The sequence below is a fragment of the Panthera leo genome, chromosome B3 (genome assembly GCF_018350215.1).
Source record: "Panthera leo isolate Ple1 chromosome B3, P.leo_Ple1_pat1.1, whole genome shotgun sequence".
Classification (NCBI taxonomy): Eukaryota; Metazoa; Chordata; class Mammalia; order Carnivora; family Felidae; genus Panthera; species Panthera leo.
This window is the reverse complement of record NC_056684.1, coordinates 81,692,944-81,718,323: the sequence shown is the minus strand read 5'-3', so window position 1 is coordinate 81,718,323 and position 25,380 is coordinate 81,692,944. Positions and strand designations below refer to the sequence as shown.

Genomic DNA, 25,380 nt, shown 5'->3' with positions numbered 1-25,380 from the left:
AGCAAACAAGAGTCCCGATCCAGACACAGAAAGAGGAGATTGTGGGAGCAGAGCCACAGACTTGCAGGATTTACAGCTTGCTCAGAGTGTGCCTGGTGATTCTGCAAAATGTTAGGACTGGAAGGAGCCCTGTAGTTACCTCTTTTTACAAATGAGGAAGCCCAGAACAGGGGAGCACTGCCGCATCATAACGTTAGTGTCAGAACGTGGACACTGGATTTGGTTCTACTCCAGGCGGTTGAAAACAAAGAGAAGCTGCCATTGAGGTACCACTGTTATCCAACTACAAACAGAAGCCATTCAGCCTCACCTGATTTATAGACATTGTGCTTCCCTTGTGAGAGGACCTTTGGTCCTAGGCATCATTAATCAAGATGTCATTGCATTTCATTTCTAGTTCCTCCCCCTTTGCTCTCCTTACTACAGGAAAAGCAGGGTGTGGGTAGATGTGTGACTGATTTATGTCAGTGCACCTGTTTTAACCTTTGAAACCAAAACTCCCGCTACAGGAGGTATTCAAGTGAATGTCGTGAGGGAGCACATTTCCATACCAGCTCTTATTTGGACGGAGAATGGATGGAAATGAATATTAAGCTGTATATTAAGCTTGGACAAGTAGCCCAAGATGGAGAGATTCATAATTCCACTTCCTCTCAAACGTGAATATGTGTTACACTGGAGATTTATTAGAACTGAACTGATAAAAGGCTTGCAAAGGACTCAGAGATTTAATTTGGCCCAAACTTTGGGTTATATTAACTGGAGTTTCTTGTCTTTGAAGGAACTTAATTAAGGTTACTTCATCACTCCATTCTTATTAAGAAAAATGTCAAATTTTGTCCTGAGTTAATTCCAACAAAATTCTCTTTGTTTCAACCAAGCCCTAACCCCAAAATTTCTGTGAACAATTATACTAATTTAAAAATGCTTATGAACATATTTTATTATTTCACTGAAATATCCTTGGGAAGTTATGGTTTCCCTGGCATGCTAATTGCATGTAGAGCAGAAAGGAAAGTTAAAAAGGATAATGTGAGGATTTAGTCAACTGGCTGACCAAAAATGTTCGCAATTTTATACAAAAGAAATGGGAGAAATTTCCCTTAAAAAACTTTTAGATTTCTTTGAGTAAATTAGAAAACAACATATGAGGGGCACCTGGGTGGCTCAATCAGTTGAGCATCAAGCTCTCGATTTTTGCTCAGGTCATGATCTCATGGTTCATGGCATCAAGGCCCCCTTTGGGCTCTGTGCTAATGGCACAGAGCCTGCTTGGGATTCTCTCTCTCTGTCCCTCCCTCTCTCTCCAAATAAATAAATAAACTTTAAAAAAAAGAAAGAAAGAAAAGAAAACAACATGTGAAAAAACAAATAAGAATGCAAGATAGCAAACCCTGGCCCTAAATTATGGATCAAGAGAACAGGGGCTGAGCAGCACAGGCTGAGAGCACCAGAAGGGTTTTATAGTGGAGAGAAGAGTTGTGTGCTAGGTCTTAGATCACTGAATGTAAGTTTGATGTGGACGAGAGTAGCTGTGAATCTAGAATTGGTGCTGCACTGTCCAGCTGGCATCATGATATAAGGGAAACACAATGATTTACATTTTTTTCTATCTTTGGCTACAAAATCTAGAAAACTATCAATAACAGACCAAAGGAAATGAAAGAACTTAAATTTGATGAGAAATAAAATAGACTACATTTGCTTTTTAAAATAAAAGCAGAGATCATAAAATTTTATTAAATGTATAGTCTTTATAAAATCTTGTGCTTTAAGCATCAGTAAATTTGTTCTGGAAACCTGCAACACATTTATGGAATTGCATTTTAAAAGATGTGCTGAAGTTTAGAATAACCATGTTAAACAGTTATGAAATATTTATTCTTATTTATGGTCCTGTGGGAGACAAAATTATAATTGTGTGTAGATCTGTAGGAAAAACTAAGCCCAGTAACTTTAAAACCTGAAACAAACAACAGTAACAAAACAAATGTCCACCAGTTCTGACATGAAAATTCACTGGTTTTTCTAACTGAATACATTCTACATTATCTACAACTTAATTTATAAAAGTTTAAAAAGAAATACTATTTAGAGAAATATAGACACCTCAGGTTTATAACTAATTAAGAAGAGATACATATAGATCACAAGAAGCAGAAAAGAGAAAAAATGAAAAGGAAAGCATGTAATCATATGCACATAAAATAATGTTCAGCTACTGTATTAATTATGCAGAGGTTAGATTCCTTTTGGTTTATCTAGCTTATTACTTATTGTAGAAGACCAGAATCCAACAGATAGATAATATACACCCCAGGGAAAACTACTAGAGTTCACATATTTAAAGAAGAACCCAGCAAATCAAGTCTACATGCTGTTTAATAGTTTTTGCCATGATAATGACAAAATCACCCACTTATACAAATCCTACATTTGTCTACAAAACATAGTACAAAAAAAAAAAAAAAAGAATTGAAGATACCTCAACTTTGAATGTCTCCTTACAGGAACTATTCTTTAATGACACCAAGCTTTTATTACCAACATGATTTACCTTTAAATGTTCATTGACGCATGATTTTTAGAATTGCAAATAGAGTTTTGAGGTAAGGGTCTTCCCCCCAAGTCATATCCCTAAAGTGCAAAGTGTCCGGGATGTTCTGTCAAAGGTCAAATGAAATGCAAACATGCATGCCCTCAGATTTCCAACAGAGATATGGAAACTAACTCTCCCTTCATAACACCTGCTAATTATTGACAGGTCTAAGTATATCAATTTGCATTCAATGAACCAAACATCCAAAGGAAATATATTTTATGCTAACATAAGTTGTATATCAAGCTTGGACAAGAAGAGAAAATAGGATTCCTCATAATGGCTAGAGTATTAATAACTCAGATTGAAGGCTGTGTCTACCACCATGCTACAGTGGGTACCATATGAAAATAAGGGGAGAAAGTACAGAAGGAGTGACCAAATTGACCTTCAAATTGCCTTCACCCCAGATAATATTTCAGCTGTAATTCAAAGGATGTGTAGCTATTTTCATAGAGACAGAAGTTTGGGGTAAAGAGTGAGGTGATTTCCCAGGGAAAGAGAAACCATGTTCCAAGACATGGATTTCTAAAAGGGCTTAACTTTTTAGAGGTGCAGGAAAGGAAATGTCAGAAGACACAGTGGGCCAGCTGGGTCCAGACTGTGAAGGAACTTATGAGCCATGCCCAGGCATTTGGACTTTATCTAGGAGGGCACCTGAAAGCTAAGGCAGGTAAACATTGCAGTTAAAATACTTTTTCTTTTTTTTTTAAGTTTATTTATTTTGAGAGAGACTGCACACAAATGCAAGCAAGGGAAGCCCAGAGAGAAAGGGAGAGAGAGAATCCCAAGCAGTCTCTGCGCTGTCAGTGCAGAGCCCAATGTGGGGCTCAAACTCAAGAGCTGTGAGATCATGACCTGGACCAAAATCAAGAGTTGGACACTTAACAGACTGAGCTACCCAGGCACCCCTATAGTATTTTTTCAAACAACATTTAATTCCTAGTTATTTCCAAGATGGGGGCATAGACCATGCAAAAAGGAGGTAGTCTCCTATGTGGTGTTATTTGAAGAACTCTGTCTCCACCTTGTCACTAACGCCTGACTCCCACAATTACAGACAGAGGTGGATGCCTTTGGCCAGTGTGATAATATTCCCACTGCAAAAGAAAAAGTTTGAGCTGCAGCCACTGTTAACACTGTAGTTTGAATTACTTTATAGGGTATTTTGACAGAAATTCGGTTTCTAGAAGAGAGGAAACTGCAAGAAAGCACTGAAGACTTTCTTTTTTTATATAAGATCTTTTAAAATGTTTATTTATTTTGAGAGAGAGAGAGAGAGAGAGCGAGCATGGGAGGGGTAGAGAGAGAGACAGACAGAATCCCAAGCAGGCTCCGCACTGTCAGTGTGGAGCTCGATGCGGGGCTCGAACTCACAAATTGTGAGATCGTGACCTGAACCAAAATCAAGAGTGGGATGCTTAACTGACTGAACCACCCAGGCATCTCTGAAGACTTTCTTCATAATTTGCCTAAGGTCAGTTTCCCTCCTTGTGAACCAATTCTCTAGCAGCTATTATACTCATTCCCTCTTCCTCAGGAGAGGAACAGATCACTTTTCACTTTCATTTCATATATTCCTTTTCCAGTTAATGATGTATTTGGCAGATTTGCTGCATTCAAATAATGAAGAAAATTGGTGCATTAAGTTATCATAGAACAATGGAAGCAGCTACTCTAAAAAGCCCACTAATAACAGTCACACTGCTAAAACGAACACCAGAGAGATTTCTATTCTGTTCCTTTCTATTCTATTCACATTAATACAAAGAAATACAGCCCTCAGCCCTAACATAAAGTGACAATAGACATAGCAGTTCAATTTGAGCCTGATGAGGGCAAATTCAGTGGCAGAGTACCAGTCGCCTCTGACTCCCAAGTGGCCTCTCTGGGCTTGCATCAGCCACCTGGTCTGATGGACTTTTTCTTGCTTCCCACTTTCACCACCCTTTGTCATTTACCAAACAATCTTATAGCTGTGTCACATCTCTCCCCTTTCCAGAGCACCCTGCACATACCCGTAATCTCATTGTAAGACATAGGTTTTTACCATTTATTCCTTTGTAGATGTTTTTATGACTACTAGATCAAGTCCAGACTCCTCTGAGGCATTCAAAGTATTTATGGTCCTTCAAAATGTGTCTCCACTAACTTCAATAATATGTGTCATTCATCATTCCTTGGCTCCAGGGAAAAGAAGCCCTTCGGTCTTTCATATTCAAAGCACTCTTTGCTCAGGCAATCTCCCCTGCTTATACAAGGCACCCATGGAAAGCTGTGCATGTGGTAGACTGCACAACTTCAAAAAAAAGGTGCCATTTATACATAGCCTGTACAACTATAGGTGGGCAGCCCTGTGCCTGGACTTCCCTATAAAATAATTTCTAATTCAAAAAGTTATATGAATTAAATGAGAGAGAAATATTTACTCTATTTGGATTTGGTTTTTCTTTTGTTTATAAGAATTTTAAGAGAATAACATTGATACTTTTAAAACATACAGGCTGGTATCTGGCATGGATTTATTCCTTTCCCTATCACTGTTTTTACTGACTTTATGAGGTCACTTGACCTCAAAAAAGTCATGTAGGAGTCTTTGCTCCTAAATCAGTTACTCTGAATCTCTGGTTTTTTTTTTTTTTGGGGGGGGGGTGGCATGTGGGGGAGGAAAGGGATCAAATGCATTGATCAAGAGAAATGAATCCAAGAGCCCTTTGCTCAAAATCATCTTCCAAGGGTCATCAGCTCTAGCTTGTACTGGAATCACCTGAGAAGTCTTTAAAATGACTCATGCCTAGGTCTAAACCCAGATTCTAATGTATCTGTCTGGACATGGCCTGGTAAATGGGTTTGTTTGTTTGTTTGTTTTTTAAGCTTCCAAAGAGATTCTACTGTGTGGCCAACGATAAGAAACACTGTCTCTATGCATGCCATACCTGGAAATCAATTGATTTCTTAACATTTCTCATTAAAGATGTCTATCGCTTGTTCCACCCACTTCCATGCTAGAATACTAGTAATTCACAGCTTGGAATCATTTCACTTTAGTTAGATCACATGTTTACCTCTTTGGGATATAACATTTTGAAGGCGGCAGAGTGGGAAAAGTAGCGGAAAATAATGAAAAGAAACAAAAGAAACAAGTTCTCTCCCTAGTTCTGGGTAGCTGTGAACACCCCTAACTCAAAGGGACCCCAGGATTTCATTTACATCCCACTTCAAAACCCTCACATTCCTGCTGGTGATGAATTAAAATACCCATAGTTTAGATCTTCTTCTTAATTAAAAAAAAAGAAGACGAAAAACAATGAGCCCCCACTCTCAAATCCATTCATCTTAAACATCTAATACAAGAAAGCCAGAACTTATTGCCCTATACTTTATAGCCACCAAAATTTCTCACAATGTAGAAGGGTATGAGACCACTGCACTAAAGTAGAAAGAATATTCAACTTAAGAATCTTTTTGAGTATGGTTTGGCTTTTCTTGAGCATGGTTTGATTCCCAAGCTGATCAGCTTCTAACCTTTCTAAGACTCAACTTCTTCATACATGATAGGGGAGTATGGTAAGGATTAAATAAAATATTGTAAATAAAAACTCCTGGTTCATATCAGCCATTCAGTGAATGCTACTGAACTGAAAACTCTCTAGGCAAGGAAAGACAGTTAACTAATATCTTGCCTCTGGTGCACTGCTCCTACAAACACCTAATCCGCTGAGTTAGGTGATAAGTGAAAGCTGATAAGTAGTGTTGCTCAGTGATAGTTCATCCTGGAATTATTTTATTTTATTTTTTTAATTGAAGTATAGTTGACATACAATGCGACATTAGTTTCAAGTGTATGAAACAGTGATTCAGCATCTCTCTGTGTTATGCTATGCTTATCATGAGTGTAGCTACCATCTGTTACCATGTGATGCTATTATAATACCATTGACTATATTCCCTATGCTGTACCTTTCATTCCCATGACTTATTCATTCCATAACTGGAAGACTGTACCATACCAACAGTATTTTAAACCCCCCTTTTTTTTAAGTAACAAATCCCAGTAAGACTTCTCTAATCAAAATAATGTGTTTCTTCAGACTTTTCTCACTGGTCTCACTTTCAAATCCTTTTATGGTATTTATTACCTCTCTCTAAACTCTGTTTTCATGGTTTCTTTCAAATTATGAAGTCTATAATAATCCTCATTTTCCATGCTACTATTGCTAATTAAAAATCATGCAGCTGGGGGTCGCCTGGGTGGCTCAGTCAGTTAAGCGTCTGACATCAGCTCAGGTCATGATCTCACAGTTCGTGGGTTTGAGCCCCTTGTCAAGCTCTGTGCTGACAGCTCAGAGCCAGGAGCCTGCTTCAGATTCTGTGTCTCCCTCTCTCTCTGCTCCTCCCTTGCTCGTGCTCTGTCTCTTTCTCTCTCAAAAATAAATACTAAAAAAAAATTTTTTTTAATTACACAGCTGGGAAATCTGGTAGACTTATTGGGCCACCTTGACAATTAATGTTCCCATCCTGAGCTCTAAATACATTAGTGTATGTGAGTAAGGCTCATATATACTCGAAAATTTTCCATAGTAGTATGTGTCAGAAGCTACCAATGTTAATTTTTCCATGTTGCCCTTCCTAAATCTTAACCAAGAATACTGACTTGTAGTAGGAAACATGTGCTAGATCTGAGACTTTTAGATCCTCTCCCAAAATCATGATGAAAAGATATTAACCAGTCAACAAGCAAAAAGTATTTATTTAGCACACAGCCAGTTTTCTAGCATTGGATGTGTGAGCAGGGAAGTGGGGAGATATTTATTCCAAGATTGAGATGAATTTTCCACATAATCAGGTGTCCCGAATATCTAAACTTAGCTTTTCAAACATTAAACACTCTTTTTATTTCATCCATTTTTATTGGTCAATGACACCAAACACTTTTTCATAATCTAGGCACTAACCATAGGAAAAACTTGTCCACTGATAAGCACCATACTGAAGCCACACTCCCAAAACACTAGACAATGAACATCCAGCTTTCCTGGGAAAATACCCTCCGAGGAATTCACATCAACCATATAAGAAATTCCAGCCACAAATCTGGGCTTGGGGAAGTCAAAACAAAGTAATATCTTTATACCTACCAACAGAAAACTCAGCTCTATTTTCTAGTTTCCTGGAATTTGGAATATGCTTTTGGGATTGCCATTTTAACGTACATTTCAAGTTGGTCATATTAACATTAAGATCAGAATCCTTCAAGCTCCAAACTGTTAATGTCAGAACTTTAGTTTCATTCAGGGTTCCCTTTATGAAGAATTTCTGAGAATCCTAGGGCATATTTTAGATGTGCCCAAGAATCAACCCTGGCTGCTGCTCAGTCATGGCCAGCAGACCCAGCACTTCACAGCTGCCACTCTGAAACAACCTCTGCCACCTCCAGCAGACTTCAGCTAATTATGCTCCAGTAGTGGGAGAAAGAGAACACTCCTTCCTCTACACCTGCTGTACAAGAGGAGGGAAGAATTTCAGGCAGAGAGTCAGCTGACGCAGGTCCTCCAAGTCACCTCCACAACCTCTTCCCTTCCCTGGGTCCTCACGCCGCCTGGCTGGCTGCTCAGGATGGATCCAAGAGTCAGAAACACACTTTACCACAAACTACCACCCCCCTCCCTATGCTCCCTCCTGCACTAGGACAGACCCCTGGCCCCATGATGAGGGTGAATTCTCTCCTAAGAGCTCCCTCATCCTAGGACCTCCATCACTTTCAGTCCATCAGGCCCATCTGATGTGCCAACTTCAGCTACAGAGAGAATTCAAGCTTTTTTTTTCCAGCAAGCCCTCCAGACCCCACGTGAGTCACTGGGTATCTGGCTCAACTCCAGATATCAGGCACATCTCAGTCTGGATACAGCCCAGTCAGAACATCTTGTAAACAGAGTCTCTGTTTAATGTTCTAACTTTGAGAACCAGGCCCAAATCCAAGAAACAGACACAAAATTCATTTGGAGGTGGCTGAGAGCACAATTTATCTAAAGTAGGTTGTTTGGAGGAGCTGATTCCAGCTATGTCACGTCAAGACTTCTATTTGTCATGTAGGCACATAATTTACCCTATGCTAGCTAGACTAAGCTTTACCTCTTCCCTGTCATGTTTCCAGGAATACAAATAATATTTTCCCTAAGAAGACTGTTAATCAGGAAGCAGGGGTGCTGAATTTGCCTGTTTAGCACCCAAATACATTCATCCAGACAAGAAGTCTCAGTTAAAGTCAAAATCTTGTGAGGTTCTTAGTCTGGTTTTCCTACACAGCACAGCCTCAGAATCCAAAAGAAGAGAGGGAGGAGAGGGGAAAGTTTCTAAAAATGGTTCAGTTGGTTTCTCATACTTCTTAACTAAAGAATATCTGGAAGCTAAGAAGTAAGATATGTGGATTATATTTTCAGCTTAAAAATAATGGGAAAACTACACAGTATAATATATTGCATTGTTTCCATATTTTAGTCTTAAGGTTAGATGTTTTTATTCACTCTCTAAAACAATCACTTCTCCACCTGCCAACATGGGAACTTCATAATAGTGCTTTGTAGTTCATCCTGGGGGTTACAATAAAACTTCCCCTAAGAACTTGGAAGTAAGGTTGATATAAATACAGTTTCTGATAAATAAACTTTGAGATCAACATAATGACCAGAAGATAAGCAAAATTACCTTTAAAGAAAAAGAGTGGATTTGAGTCCAAAAGACCTAAGCATATGCTTATTGACTAAAATCATTACCAAAGAAGGAGTCAAACAGAAAAGTGAGGAGGGGGAGAAGGACCAGGCATAGTTACTTACAGAAAGAAGCCACCTAGACTCTTCCATGAAGACTTTCTTAGGAACGATCGCCAAGACTTCTGAGCCACTCAGATTCTCTATGATGAGAAAGTAATACCCCAAATGTACTTGAGCCTTGATTCATCCAATGCCTCCATCCTAATTCAACCCCTGACAAACAGCCTTCCTTGTGTGAACTTCCAGGGCAAGCCTATCTATGGGGAGAGAAGGCACTAACCATACAAACTTGGACTCAACCACAAATGTGAACTGAGCCCCCCTCAAGTGCTTGGCTCTTGTCCTAGGCAACAGGGATAAAGTGGAGAATTAGACATTTGAGGTCGTTGGGGCTAATGCAAATAAGTAAACAAATAAATAAGATAATTGCAGCTAGTGATCGCTACTAAATAAATAAATAAGCTGAATAATGGACTAGATAATTGCTGGGAAAGAAGATGGATGTTTTAGAATAGGGGTCAGGAATGGCTTCCTTGAGAAAGTGACATATAATATATAATAACATTATATATTAACATTAAAATGTCCTTATTACCTAAAGCAATCTATAGATTCAGTATAATTGCTGTCAAAATACCAATATTACTTTTTACAGAATTAGAACAATAATCCTAAAATTTGTATTGAACCACAAAAGATCCTGAATAGTCAAAACAACCTTGAGAAAGAAGAATATGGTTGGAGGTATCACAATGCCATACTTCAGGATATACTACAAAGCTGTAGTAATCAAAACAGTATGGTTCTGGCACAAAAATAGGCACATAAATCAATGGAACACACTAGAGAGACAAGAAATATACCCACGCTTATATGGTCAATAATCTACAACTAAGGAGGCAAGATTATACAATGGGAAAAAGACAGTCTCTTCAACAAATGGTGTTGGGAAAACTGAACAGCTACATGCAAAAAGATAAAACTGGACCACTTTCTTACACCATATGCAAAAGACAGGTGATGGGTACTAAGGAAGGCACTTGTGATGAGCACTGGGTGTTATACATAAGTGATGAATCACTGAATCCTACTCCTGAAACCAATACTACACTATATGGTCACTAACTAAAATTTTAAATAAAATAAAAATAAATAATAAATAAATAAAAATTGAAGCAATAAATAGATTCAAAATTGATTAATAACCTAAATGTGAGACTTGAAACCATAAAACTCCTAAAATAAAACATAGGCAGTAATCTCTTGCACATTGGCCTTAGCAACATATTTACGGATATGTCTCCTCAGGCAAGGGAAACAAAAGCAAAATTGAAATATTTGGACTACACCAAAATACAAGCTTTTGCACATCAAAGGAAACCATCAACAAAACAAACAGGCAATGTATTAAATGGGAGAAAATATTTGCAAATGATACATCTGATAAGGGGTTAATATCCAAAATATATAAATAACATATACCACTCACCATCAAAATAATAATAAAAATAATAATCCAATTAAAAAATGGGCAGAGGACCTGAACAGAGATTTTTCCAAAGAAGATACACAGAGAGCCAACAGCCACATGAAAAGATGCTCAACATCACAAACCATCAGGGAAATACAAATCAAAACCACAATGAGATATCACCTTATATCTGTCAGAATGGCTAAAATCAAAAACACAAAAAATAACAAGCATTGGTAAGGATAAAAGGAAACTGTTATGCACTGATGGTGGGAATATAATTGGTGCAATCACTATGGAAAACAGTATGAAGTTTCCTCAAAAATTAAAAATAGAAATGTCATACAATCCAGTAATTCCACTACTGGGTATATACGCAAAGGAAACAAAACACTAATTCAAAATATATATACATCCCTATTTTTATTGCAGCATTGTTTACAATAGCCAAGATATGGAAGCAACCCAAGTGCCCATCAATAGATGAATGGGTAAAGAAGCTGCAGTATATATACACAATGAAATATTACTCAGCCATAAAAGAGAATGAAATCTTACCACCCATCTCAACATGGGTGGAGCTAGAGAACATTATGTTAAGTGAAATAAGTCAGATAAAGAAAGAAGAATACCATATGATTTCACTTATATAGGGAATCTAAAAAACCAAACAAAGCAAACAAACCATAGGCTTAGCCTATCCTAAGCATTTTCCAAAAGCACTTTTCAACTGATTTTTTAAGTTAGACATCCACACAATGGCAGAGAAGACCATGGTAACAAGACATAGAGCAAGCAATGTTGAAAGGGAGTGTGAGGCACAAAAACAAGCAAGGTAAAGGTAGTGCCTTTTTTTGTGCTTGCCCTTCATCAAACACAGTGCAGGCCCCACCTCACCCCAACCCCTGCCTAACTCTCTCTTAGGCTTGCACCTCCAGATGTTAGAACTTGGCTGCGCCTCTGCCTGACTGCTTGATGAGAATCCAGACTCTACCAGGCAAAGACAGAGGAAGAAAGTTTCTAGGCAGAGGCAACAGGAAAAGTTCTGAAGCAAGATGTCTAACTTAAAAAAAGCCTAACATCCTTTGGAATTTCAGTGTGCCTGGAGCTTTATGAACAAGGAGAAAGTAACAGGAGACATGGCCAGAGAACCAAACAGGTGCAGAGCCACAGGAAGAGATTTCGGATTTATTAGAAGCCAATAGGAAGCAAGGGAAAAACATGACCTGATTTACATTTTTAAAAGATTCCATTGGCTACTGTGTGGAGAATAAACTGCAGGTGGTAGAGGAGACTCCACAAGTAGCCCAGGCAAGCAGTCTTGTGGCTTGTCTAGGGAGACAACAGTAGTGTTGTGGAAAAGTGAATGGCTTTAAGTCATATTTTGGAGACAGATCCATAGGACTTGTTGATAAGACAGATGGGTGGGATGGAGAGTCACACTTGGGCTTTGCAATGTGTGGTGCCTTCCACTGAAATTGGAAAGACATGGGGGTAGGACGGATTAAGAGCTTTTCAATGGTCATATCTGGTTTGAGATTCTCACTTAAAGACACAATTAGAGATGTCAGTTAGGCAGATGGGGTTCCTGGGAGAACATTAGGATAGATATATAAATCTAGAAATTATCTGTGCCTAGATGGTCCTTAAAGCCATGGCATTACCATCCTTGGGATGGTTATTTTTCATGGTAAATTAAAAAAATGAATTATTCACCAAGGCAGTAAGAGCCAAAATGGGACATCCCATAGCAGATGGCTGGTCTTGCCCAGGCTGGGTCTGCCCCTCTGCTTTGCCATATCCCTTACATGAGAGCTGCTCCCACAAGGTTGTTTTGTTGTGCTTTCACATATAAAACATTATGTCCAAGTTGCCCCTTTATTCTGTGGATCAATGTGGGAATCTGAGAAATTGACATGTATTTAAAATTGTTTTAAATGCATCAAAGTGCTTACTTCGTTGAATAAAGAAATATTACACAAATAAAGGGGAAATTTAACCATATGTGAGATTAGGAGACTTGTGTAGATTAAGTCTCAGTTCACTGACCAGAGTTTGTTGACTTTGGGCTCAGTGTGAAAGGGCTCTATTATTACAGAATATTTGAGAACATAACAGAAAATGTTGGTTAAGTCACTTGATGAGACAAGTATAAAAAAAAGTAGTGATAGAAACCCTAAAATTAAATTAATATAAGACAATGTCAATTCATCCCTTTAACAGTCTTTGATTAACTACTCTGTGATTACTATGTTGAATTCCTGCTCTTTTGGGGCTCCTTTTTCAGCAGAGGAGACAGACCACACCTTGGGACAGAGCTGGGTGGAGGCAGGTGTTACATGCTTTTTGACTAAAGTGAGAAGGTGACAGTTCCAATGAGAAAAAGACAAGCAAATCACCCTAGAGGTGATTTCTCAAACACTAACCCTAACCCTGGCTGATTATATAAAAACTTTACATTCCTGCATGAAATTAAGATTTAAATTTTTCTGTGTAAATCTGCAAGATTTGGGCGGAGCAACAGTCAACTTGCCTGACAACCCCAACCCTGTATTTACTTACAGGAGTCTCATGTAAGTGCAGCATTAGAGGCAACAGAGGAGAGGAGGAATGAGGTGAAGCCCCTGACTTCCATTTCACTCCAGCCTCAAGGAGAGCTGCTCCTTTGATTAAAGGAACCATATTTCAAAGACTGAGACAAATTATTCCCTATGGACACAGTGGGGAAACAGGCAGGCTTACACTGAAACTAGTTCCTAGCCTTCTATTATCCTTTTTGCACTTTCTCATTCCCAAAAAAACCTGTGGAAAGAAAACCACCCAAGCCTACTCAACCTGGGAGAAGCCCAGCTAGCCACCTTGCTATTCTGGCTTCTTTTGTTTTCTCTCTCTCTCCCCCAGTTCCATCCTTTCCTCTCTGGGACTCTCCCTAATGTGGAAGACGGGCTCAGGATCTATTGACCCAGCCTAAAGGCTGAGCCAGCTCTGCTCTAGGCTTTGGGGCACGTGTTCTCTTACCTTAACTACCCACCTTCTCTTCTCACACTGATGGCTGCAGCCTATAAACCATTTTAAGTGTTAAGATCCAGGAATCTGTTTGGTCTTTGGTTTCAGATCATTTGGGATGAATTCGCTTAGGTAAAAAAATTCTCCTTAAGATCTCATCTAACTAACTAGAAATTTACATTAGGATTTGGGGTCAATGCCCTGATTGATGACAAATCTGCCTTGCTTTGCTGGTCATTAACCTGAGCGTGTGTCTGCCTCAGGGACCTGGATGAGATAAGTGGCTATGACAGGACAAGATCCACTGTAATGTGGGGTCCCTAGGCCAGAATCTCTATTAATAACACTCTTTACTAGCACCTCCATTTCATGATTAACAAACATCAGGCTTTTCAAGGGCTCTAGAATCCACAGACATTTTTTTAACATCTGAACATTGAGTGAGTTGTTATAAAAGCACCTTTGTTCTTCATGACACATTGTACCTGGATGAAAGGACTCATTCTAAAAGGCAAACACTACCCCTCCCCATCATGCCAGAACTCACTGTATGCCACAAAGGTGGCATCAACTGCAATATAAGATAATAATCACATACACACACTCACAATCACAGCTCAATTTGATGTTTTACCTGTGAGAGGCTTATTAAACCTTTTAAAATACTTTTATTCTTCATAATTGATTTCTATGACACTGCACCAAAATGCCCTTCTCTTTTCCCCCCTGTCTGCATTACCCCCTAAGATCAGTTTGGTTCCAGAGAGCCAACTCATGAATTGAAATCAGGCAAGAATGAATTCTGCCCATGTGTATCGAACCTGGTATTCTATTTTTCTTCCTGGACATTTCCTCATTGCGAGTTACAGAACTCAGGCGCCAGGTGCTACAGCCTTTTTCAGACTTCTGTCTAGAATGGACCTAAGTCCAGAGACCTTCCTTACCTTTAGTTGAACTAGATGCACATCCACATGCTTGCTGTCTGAGTCCTGCTGGACTGAATAGGTTAGGTCACGGACCCTCTCTGAGGTCATCCGGAGCCAGGTCTCAATTTCAGGTAAATGGAGGACAATCTTCCAGTCAGCCCCTGTATGCAATGGGGGTGGCTTTTCATACTGCTGGTCAGAATCCATATCCTTCATTGCCTCTTCTCCCTCACCCTGCTCCACAGTGGGTGTCAAGTTGATGGCCATGGGTGAAGCATCAGTAGCCATGGGATCCAGGTCCTGAGACCTCAGAGGGGAAAGTGTCACGCTCATGGTTAACATGGAGAAGTCTAAACCTTACTTCTTTCCAAAACAGCTGAAAGGCAAGAGGAAAGAAGAAAGCAAGAGTCAGACAAGATTGCCAAATAAAGAAATCATACTTCGCAGAAGAAACAGGATTTCTAAATTAAGCCAGATTTCTAAATTAAGAAACCATAGCTCATGGCAAAAACAGAAGGAGGTGTTGTGAGTTTCTACATAGTAGCTCCAAGACCCGGCGTATAATAGGAACACAAAACCATGTGGTATTGCCTACCCCACCATCCATCGTCTCCTCATTCCTTACTAATAAAATCCTGCTTTTCAGCTGTGCATATTCCTGCCAAGAATTTACAACTACATCTCCTATCTCCATCACAGCTAGGTATGGCCATGTGGCTAAGTTCTGACCAATGAGGTGTAAGTGAATGTGTGGGAGAGCTGCTTAAAAGGACCTGACTTAATTTAGGAGGGGCCTCCTTTCTGCCCTTCTGCTTCTCCCCCTGCCTCTAGCCTATAATGTGGACTTGATGACTAGAGTTCCAGTTTTTGTCTCTGACCAGGAGATGCATTTGGGTATGGCAGTAGAGGATGATAGAGCAAGGTGGTAGGAACATGGATCCCACAGGATAACAAGGAGCTACTGTATCTGTCTTAGACTGCTGCCCTGAACTACTTTTATTGAGAGAAGAACAAACTTCTATCTTGTTTTAGTCACTATCACTTGGGGCTTTTCTACTATAAGCACCTAAGCATCATCTTGGCTATTATAATCAGTATATTCAATACGTGGGATAACTAGAGAGGCAACAAGGTTCTAATTAACAAAAACACTATGCTGAATTCAGGAGAGGTTGCTCCTTTCTATGATATGTTAGATAAAAGGATATCATGCAGTAATTCCAAACCTATACTTTGCCAGAAAGTATAAATCAGGAATTAGTATATACAAAATATCTAATTAACTATCAACTTAAATTACATTAATTTTTGGTGATACTGAAAATTTTAGAAGCTTCTAGAATTTCAAGAGTAATAAATTGCTCTTAAACACTTAACATTAAGAAGTTAACTAAATATGTTTAAAATAACATAACTGTAAGTCATAATAAAGTTTCTTTTTAAAGTAAAGTTGATAAGCTTGTTAGTAAGCTAGCTTACTAATGTAATGATCTAAACTATATAATTTATCTTTCTTCTAGAACTAGTCTAACATAAAATGACAACGTTTAGGATCTTGTACTTTAAACATTTCAAATAGACATTTTTAGTTTCAGAAGCAGCTTCTTCTACTCAAGGTAGTGGGTTTCTTTTCCTTTTTTTTTTTTTTTTAATATTTAATGTCCATTTACTTTTGAGAGAGAGAGAGAGAGAAGGTACAAGTGGGTAAGGGGCAGAGACAGAGAGAGGGGGGCAGATGACCCAAGAGGGTTCCCTGCTGACAGCAGAGAACCCAGTTTGGGGCTCAAACTCATGAACTGAACTGCAAGATCATGACCTGAGCTGAAGTCAGACAGTTAACCTACTGAACCACTCTGGCATCCCTGGGTTTCTTCTTCTTTTATGACACTTTCTCTGGTTCTACACATTCTAGCTCCCTTCTCCAAAGATGAAATGTGGTTGAACAAAATATGAAATTAAATGTGATTTCCAGAAAGTAGCCTTTATTTCTTTAGATTCTCACTATTCACTTAGTAACAATAGCAAAATTATTTTACCTACAAAAATAGAGGGGGGAAAATCAAGAAAGCTCCCATTTTGACCAGCAACATGTAACTTTCCATACAGAAATGGGCACAGAGAATGAAAAAACTTATTGAATTGACAAAAGCCTTAAGAATAAGTTATTCCTATGACATATTATTTCAGAAACCTTCCAACTCTGCATTGCACTGCCCCCCTCCCAATTTCTTGAACATTTAATTTTTAAATTAGATGATAAGCAGGATTATGGATGAATTTTTAAAACCAAAGTTATTTGTAAAAATAAAATATTATGTCTTAAGGTAAGTTTATCACTCTGGTACTGGCCTTAGAAAGTGATTTTAGGCTTCAATTCAACAGTTTTCTCCATCTAATTGCGAGAGAGAGAAATCCATGCCCCACATTCTTAACCACTCTTACATACAATTTTTAAAATCATACTAGACCTGGCTATTTTTTAAAGATTTTTTTAATGTTTATTTATTTTGAGAGAGACAGAGACAGAGCATGAGCAGGGGAGGGGCAGAGAGGGAGGGAGACACAGAATCCGAAGTAGGCTCCAGGCTCTGAGATGTCAGCACAGAGCCTGCTGGGGGGCTTAAACTCATGAACAGTGAGATCATGACCTGGGCCAAGTCAGAAGCGTAACCAGCTGAGCCACATAGGCACCCCTAGACCTGGCTATTTAAAAAACACAATGAAGAGATATCAAAACTTCAGAAGCAATAAAAGTCCAGGAAGAGTGAGCTGCCATCTACTTATTCATACCCTAGCCTCAGACAGGCTCTGGTTCTGATTTCTCAAAGCACTTTTAAAATTTTAATCAATTCACTTGCTCTCTGGGCAATCCGTTTAGAATCACAATCCCAGAGAAGGAATCGGATACACAAAGGTTAATAAAGGTTTCCACTGGAAGGTCATAGACCTGGTGTTAAATGAAGAAGACAATGGTATCACAATGGTTACCTCTTATAAGAAACCGGATTCACCCAAATCAGAAAACTAAATGCCAGGGTAGTGTACAGTGAACTATTTCTGCCACACCCACACACTGACTCACACACGCAACCCCAGATCTCTCCTAAGCACGCTGCACAACTGAAAAATGATGCTTGGTCATTGTGTTTTCTCTGAAACTCCTGAATCAACACAGGGCCTTCTCTGGAATATACATCCTACTATAAACTAAAGAACATATAAAAAATCGACTCAAAGCAATTTATGTCCTAATATACAATATTTCCATAGATACCATCAGGCTGTGCACTAAGCAGGCACAGTGCAGTTTTATGTGGGACAAGATGCTCCACATTTCTGGGTCTCAGTTTCATCATATGTAAAATGACAAAATTGGACTAGGTGATTAATGAGATCCCATCAGACCATAAAAATCTGTGATTACCCTGGGTTATTTTCCAGAGATTCCAAAGCCATTAAAATAGCATCCTGCCTATACTGAGAGCTGTGTAGATACCAAGTGCTGGTCCTCCATTTTAACAAAGCACATGAACAGCATCAATAGATTTTCCTACTTAATGGAATGAAGTAAAGTATTACCACGCAAATGCATTTTATAAATCATTATTAACACATTATGTGTTGCTAATTCTTCCCAGAGAAACAAATATGGGAGATTCTCTCAGAGTTTGAAACGAAAGACTGACAACAGAGATGTGGCTGTATATGTAGAGGACACACAGAATAAAATAAAAACATTATACAAAAATGTAGCTGGTGTTCATCACACATGAGTAAATGCTAAGGAAACCTAATATTCAAGCCGCAAAGCAAAATTTTCCTGTGTCTATAAAATTTCAACCTGGATGTGATGTTTCTATATTTAACTGAGCACAGTATAAACAAGAAAACTTCAGTATCTCAGAGAAGTAAAGCAAAGCAGGGGTTACTCAAGTTTTATTTTAATCTCTATTTTCCCTCTAGTATACCTTTGCCACTGGGAAAGGAATACTGCCTGTGTTGTAACAGCATAGCAAGCCTGGAAAGTGGCATAAAATTGATTAATTATCCATTTTCATGCAAAGTAATTACCATAAACATTTAAATTTCCATTCTAGTAGTTCACATTTAATAAGCCCCCATGGATAACCAATCTCTTTTTGATTTTCACAGAATCACATCTGATTTCAAAGATAAATTTATAATTTAAAGGAAAACTGCTTCACATTGTAGAGACCTATAGTAACAACCTTTATGTATATTTTTCCTGCCCCTATCATGCCTATTCAAGCTTGCTTTTCCATTGAATTAATTACTCTATTTGAATGCAAATAGTATGAAATTCAGCACAGGTCTATTATACGTTCTTCTAAATACTGTAAGTTTTGTATTCTTTCTTGACAAGGCGTCTTAAAATGAGATTCCTTTCCAGGCACAGAGAAAGTTTTTTAAAAAGCCACTAGACAACAGACGATACAGATGAAAGCAATGACCCAAATGTGCCCAGGTGCCCACCCACTCACTCAGGTTCCAAAGGTGCATGTGTGACAGGAGTGATCAACCAGCTTTTTGGAAACCAGTAACCTCCCCTTCCCCTCCCCCATCAAGTAATTATCTGTGGCCACCTCTCCAGCATTAGAGATAATACCACCTTTATCCCAGCTGCTGTTAAAAATAACATAAATCAAATCCTTCCCTTTCCACAAATCCAAAGAAGATTCAACATTTAAAGTGCAAGAGCTGCAAGCGGTAAAGATTTAAAAGCTTTTTCTTTTTTTCTTTTTTAAATATGTGGGAGGGCTTTTCCCACCATACTCTATTTATCATCCTATAGAAACAGAAGAAACATGCCACAAATTGCTTACTGACACGGACCAGTTCTGCTATATTCCTGACAGTCCACAAGTTTTTAGCTGAAACCTGACATTAGCAGAATGCATTCGACTTGAATAAGACACATTTCAATCAGAGAGTGTTCTTGTACCAAGCTAGGAGACCGAAAAATGCAGCCACACAGCCATCAAAGCTGCCCACCTCCTTCTCCCTTCTCTAGTAATCTTTCTCTCTTAAATAAAAGAATAGAAAAGCCAGAAATCTGTCGTATGTACTCACTGTAAATGCTTTTGTCCCTAAAGGTCCTTCGGGATTAAGCGTCTGGCTCCTCCTTCTCCACCCCCCTCGGGTTCTCTTCCTGTGGCCAAATAAGATAAAGGCCGGTGTCAGGCCTGCTCCATGCCAGCAGGACACTGGTGAGTCTGCAGGGCACCAGCTTCATAAGTCCTTAGTAGCCCAAATCTCTTAAAAAGAGAAGGCTACTCCGCTGTCCCTATTTGGAAACTAATGTATAAGCTCCAGGCCTGTTCGGTTACAGTTGGGTCTTTTGCAAACAAGCCGTGATAAGTGAGCAGAGAAAAAGGAGACAGTTGCCAAAACAAGGATCACTATGGAAAAGAGTGTTTGGGTGGACAGAACACATCCAGTCACAGTTCAGAAGAACCAAGACGAAACATACCCTAAAAACTGAGTAATCCTAAAGCAGAATAAATTAATAAATGCATAATTAAATTAATAGTACTACATTAACATAACCAGCTGACAAAGCCAATCTGAGTGGAATAGGGTCAGGCCCCCTTTCCTTTCTTAGGAAGAAATTGCTCTTTCCAAGTAAAGAACATCATGCTGTGTATCATGTGAGAGGCAGTTCTACCATCCATGTAAATCAACCCAAACCTAAATACTTGCTCTCAATCTTTCTGTGCTCTGCCTAGTCCCTAAAAACAAGTGAGAGATGAAAGCATAATTCTAGCCAAATTAACAGATATGTTTGCTACTACGCACATGTTACAAAACTGAGACAGAGAAAATTATGTTAGGCATCACTGAGGATCCTTTTTCCTCCCTCCTCGTTTCATCTCTTTCATGTTCTCATAATCATCCTTTACAGAACCTATTTATAGAGACACTGAATTTTGAAAGGAAAAAAAAAAGTTCCACTGGAATGTTTTCATTTTTGTCCAAGGTTAAGCTCTTATGCTTTGATTACATTAAGGAAAAAGAAATAAACTTAAGAGGGGGACCCTGTATCTGGTTCCGGCATTCTAGAATCAGGCTCTGCGAAGAAAACACAAAAACAAGTTTAATAAATGGCTGAATTAAATGTCATGGCCTACCTAGACGAATGAGGCTCTAATTCATTATCCGGTTTTAAATCTTGCTGCCTGTGTACATTCCTGGCCTCTTGCGAGGTCAAACATTAGGAAACTTTAAATGGCTCTAAGCTCTTAAAGATGAGAGCCTAAGAGTTCCTGACAAGTGTTAAGTTAGATTTGCTCTTGGGGGGAAAAATAAAGGGTGGTTTTTGTAAGATGCTCCTAAGGAAGTTTCCATAATCACTGTCTGCTTCTTCCTTCTCCTTAGCCCTCTTCCTGGCTCCAAGCCCTGCAGCATTCACCTGGAGTAACAAGGTTTAGTGAGATCACTGCCATAACCCCAGATTAGTCTCACTTTCTAATCCTCCTGCCACAACAGAACAGCCTGCAAGCGGATAGGATATCCTCGAGAAGGACTTTGGAGGGAGGGAAGGGAGCGACAACATGTAAATAGTGGGTCCCTGACAGACTTCTGCAATTAAAACGATTTTCTTGGTGTTATCACTGCTGTTTCCCCTCTCTCTTTTTCCCTCTTTAATATGTCCTCTGTGCACAACTGTGTCCCCAGGCAGATGGTTGATTATATGCTGCTAATCACACAGGGACCTCTCCCAGTCTCCCTTCGGTCACCACTAACTCCCTCACCCAGAGCATAGAGTCTTCCATCAGCCATAACACACTTCATCAAACTATCTTCCTTCCTTGGCTTCTCCTCCTACTCCCCAGCCCTCCACCCTGATTATCAAGTCCTTCTCCTGTGGCAGGGACACCAAGATTGACTCGTCTAGTCATTACTCCTCCTGTGTTTTCTCTCCCCCACCACAGCAGTCGGCTCCTGTCACCCAGAGATTCACTTGGCTGCATCAACCGGTCAGTTGCTAATGGTGCCCATGCTCATGAGTGCATGGACCTGGATTCAGTGATGAGTGTTCATATTTCTTACTCTCATCCCAAGTTGCTAATAATCATCTTTAACTGTTAGGCAGCTACTTTTCTACTGTTCAAGAAAGTGTCTTGAGAGGAAATGGATTTGTAAAACTCTAACACATAATCTACACTATTTCTGCTCTCGTCAGTGCTATTAACAGAAAGAAAACTGACATTACTGAAAATCAACTTTATATAAGGTATTATGTGTATATATGATTCATCATATTTGCCCTCAAGGAAATTATAATATGGACAATATTATAATTGTCCCTCCCTCCACTCTCTCCCCCCCAACCCCACACACACACTCACCCACTGATACCTGTTACACAAGCAGGAGGTAGGCAAACAAAGCCCTGTGAAGGCCCTAGTGGATTGGGATTAATCCTGAAAGGAGGAAAGATAAGGAATATTTTCTGAACCAGGTAACATTTGAGATAGGCTGGTAAAAACAGGTATGATTTAGGTGGGCAGGGGTAGAAGGGAAGTGGGAAAACAATTCCAGCCTGGGAGAATGCCACTACACCAAGTTAAGAGAATCAACAAATAATTCAGCATTGAGAGGAAATGGGAGCTTGATGGGGACCAGAAACAGACAAGGCTACAAAGTAAGTTGTGGGCATAATATAAGAGTACTGCAAAGGCCATGCTAGGAAGGAGTTTGGAATGAATCTCACAGGAAGCAGAAACTTGAAAAAGACTGTAAAGAAGAGAAAAGGATTGCAGTTGTATTCTAAAATGGGACAGGAAAATCAATGCATCTACACTTATTTACCAAGAAAACGAAATGAGAAATCAGCATTATGAGAGGACTAACATCCTCTTTTCCAGGTAGACTTCATTAATATAAAAAAAACATAAGCTTAAAAACCTCTTTCTGGTCCAGAAAAGAGAGTGGGTGGGAGAAAGAAAGAAAAAGAAAGGAAGCCTACAGAAAAAGAAAAGATGCCTACAAATATGACTTTCAGATCAGAGTAATTAAAGGAGTTCTGTGCTCTGTCCTACCTACTCCATTAAATATAAAAAGATTTCTCCATTTTTAGTTCTCCATTAACCCTAGTATCATAGATGTGAAGTGGAAATTTTATAAGGATTATTTTATGCAATGTTTTTACTTTTTCCTGTTCTAAAATTATTTTAAATTAATTAAAAATTAATATATATTAATTCAAATATTGTAAAAATAGATAACATTGAAGTTAAAAGATCCTCCTCTATTCCTATATTTTTATCCCCAGTCAATAAGTGATAAGAGGCTATTTATCTTTTGTGACCTCATTATGTAAAGTAGAAAGGAAATGAGCCTTATAGGAACAGTCATTTTTAAAGATTCTGAAGTCTAAATTAGTTGTCTGTATTAATGCACCAACATACAAGTGTTTGCTAACTCAGTATCTATTTATCTAGTGGTAATAGGTATTCTACTAGAAGTTGAATAAATTCTGACAAATAAATTGAGAGTTCTGGGTGACTTCTGGGTAGGGATAGCAAACTGAATATCTAATTCTGCTTCCTCTAGAAATCCCACTAACACCATTGCAGAGGGATTTTTTATTTGGGACTTTTTCTTTTTTTTAACGTGAACATTCAAAAATGGGAGGAAAAACAATAATCTTTTTGGAAACAGAAAATTGTATGAACAAGTGATAAATTCTTTAGCTGACTCAAGAAAGCTAAATCTTAACCCAGAAGAGCAGAGAACAAAGAACCAACCTGAGTTTACTTCAGAATCCTTTAAGCATTTTGGAACTGGTCAAACCAAGTACCTCTGAAGTAAAGAAAGAAGAGTGTAGAGAGAAAAATTAACTTTACAAAAAGAGAAGTCTGGCCTTTGTCCTGACTTCTAGGAGGTAACCTCTGTACCTTGGAATTTCCAGAATGGTAGGAGTATTTTTGTTATTTATTGTGGGCCCCTCAGAGCACACCTGACAGTTTATGCTGACAAGGTGACTCATGATGGGGGCTAGCCAGACAGAAAAACCAACCATGTGGTTAAAGAGTTCAGGCTTTGAGCAACCACCAGAGCAATCAATCAATCAATCATGTATAAGTAATGAAGCCCCAATAAAAACTATGGACATTGAAGCTCAAGCAAACTTCCCAAGTTGGCAATACTCCATGAGTATTGTCACACATTAATGACAAGAGGGTAATGTATCCCTGAGGATGTGGAAGCTCTGCAGTTGAAACCTTCTCAGTCTCAGATTCCACCCTTTCTATTTCCTCCTTTGGCTGGTTCTGATTTGTATTATTTTGCTATAATAAAATTATAAGCACAAGTATAGTGTTTTTCTGAGTTCTGTGAGTTGATCTATAAAATTATCAAATCTGAAGGAGTCTGTGAGGATCCCTAAATTTATAATCAGCTGCTTTAAGGTGAGGATATCCCTGGAGACCCTTGAATTTGCAGCTGTTGTCAGAAGTCTTGGGCTCACTTGACAGCCTTGGAGGACTGTGCCCTTAACCTTGAGTGTGGCCTAACTCTGGGTAAAGGGGCAATAGCACATTGAGATTTATTTTGTTTGAAAAATGTTTTAAAAGAAGTTATAACCCTAAATCTTTCCTTACTCTGTGTTGCTGGGTGGTTGCTCTCACACCCAATGCTGTCAGAAGACTGGAGGTTTCTTCTCCAGAAAAGATCAATCAAAAGGTCTCTGGATTTGGGGACACTGGACACAGTTGAAGAAAGAAGTACGTTGAAAATGAGGGAGTGAGTTAACATAACATTCTGTGTGTTGAGAACCCCCTTCCCGCCAGTCTTCTCTCCCAACTTGATTCTCCAAAGTCTCTACCCTCTAGTCAAAAGACTAGAGATCCCTTTATCCAAGAGGTCTGATCAGTCCAAGAAGACAAGATATAAAACTAGCACATCCATATCACCCTACAGTGACATCCACAGTCAATAGGTCTGTCCACATATTCAGAGCATTCATTCAGCATTTTAGTCTCCCACTCCTAAATATGATCAGGCACTCAAGAATTAGCACAGATTTAGGGAAAGCTCTAATATGGGTAATAGGCCTGAAGTAAGCAAACAAACAACCTCAACCTGTAGGAAACAGGTTTTGCACAAAGATGATTTTGTTGAAAATGAAATATTATCAGAGATAAGATTTTGTATCCATAAAAAAGAAGAGAATGTTATTTTTAAAAGATATTTTTGGAACAAAAAAGAACTTTGGAAAAATAAAAACATGATAGCAAAAAGGGAAATCTCAATACAATGGGTGAAAATAAACTTGAGAAAATCTCACAGAAAGTAAAGCAAAAAAAAAAAAAAAAAAAAAGACAGAAATTAGGAAAGAAAAGGTAAGATAATTAGCCACCAATCTAGGAGGCCCAACATTTGGAGAACAGGAGTTCCTGAAGGCAAAAGTAAAGAGAAAAGAAAAAAATCATCAATGAAATTTTGAAGAAATAGAAGGACATAAGTTTCTAGATTAAAAAGACCCACATAGTGTATAAAAATAGGCAAACACTAAGGCACTTTATTTGGAATCTCAGAATATCAGGGAAAATGAAATTTAGGTTAGAGGTATAGACATATACA

At 38.7% G+C, this 25,380-nt stretch overlaps 1 protein-coding gene across 12 annotated transcripts in view; it reads right to left on the bottom strand.

Annotated features, from left to right (window-relative positions):
* Positions 1-25,380, bottom strand: part of AKAP6 (A-kinase anchoring protein 6) — a 554,746-nt gene that overhangs the window by 358,622 nt on the left and 170,744 nt on the right. For 11 of the 12 annotated variants that reach the window (XM_042942947.1, XM_042942939.1, XM_042942943.1 and 8 more), the window contains one exon: positions 14,791-15,148. In XM_042942947.1, the coding sequence (XP_042798881.1) occupies positions 14,791-15,114 (324 nt within the window). In that variant the 5' untranslated portion in view covers positions 15,115-15,148. Of the gene's footprint in view, positions 1-14,790; positions 15,149-20,828; positions 20,866-25,380 lie in introns of those variants that run through there. The other variant, XM_042942949.1, reaches the window with a different exon arrangement.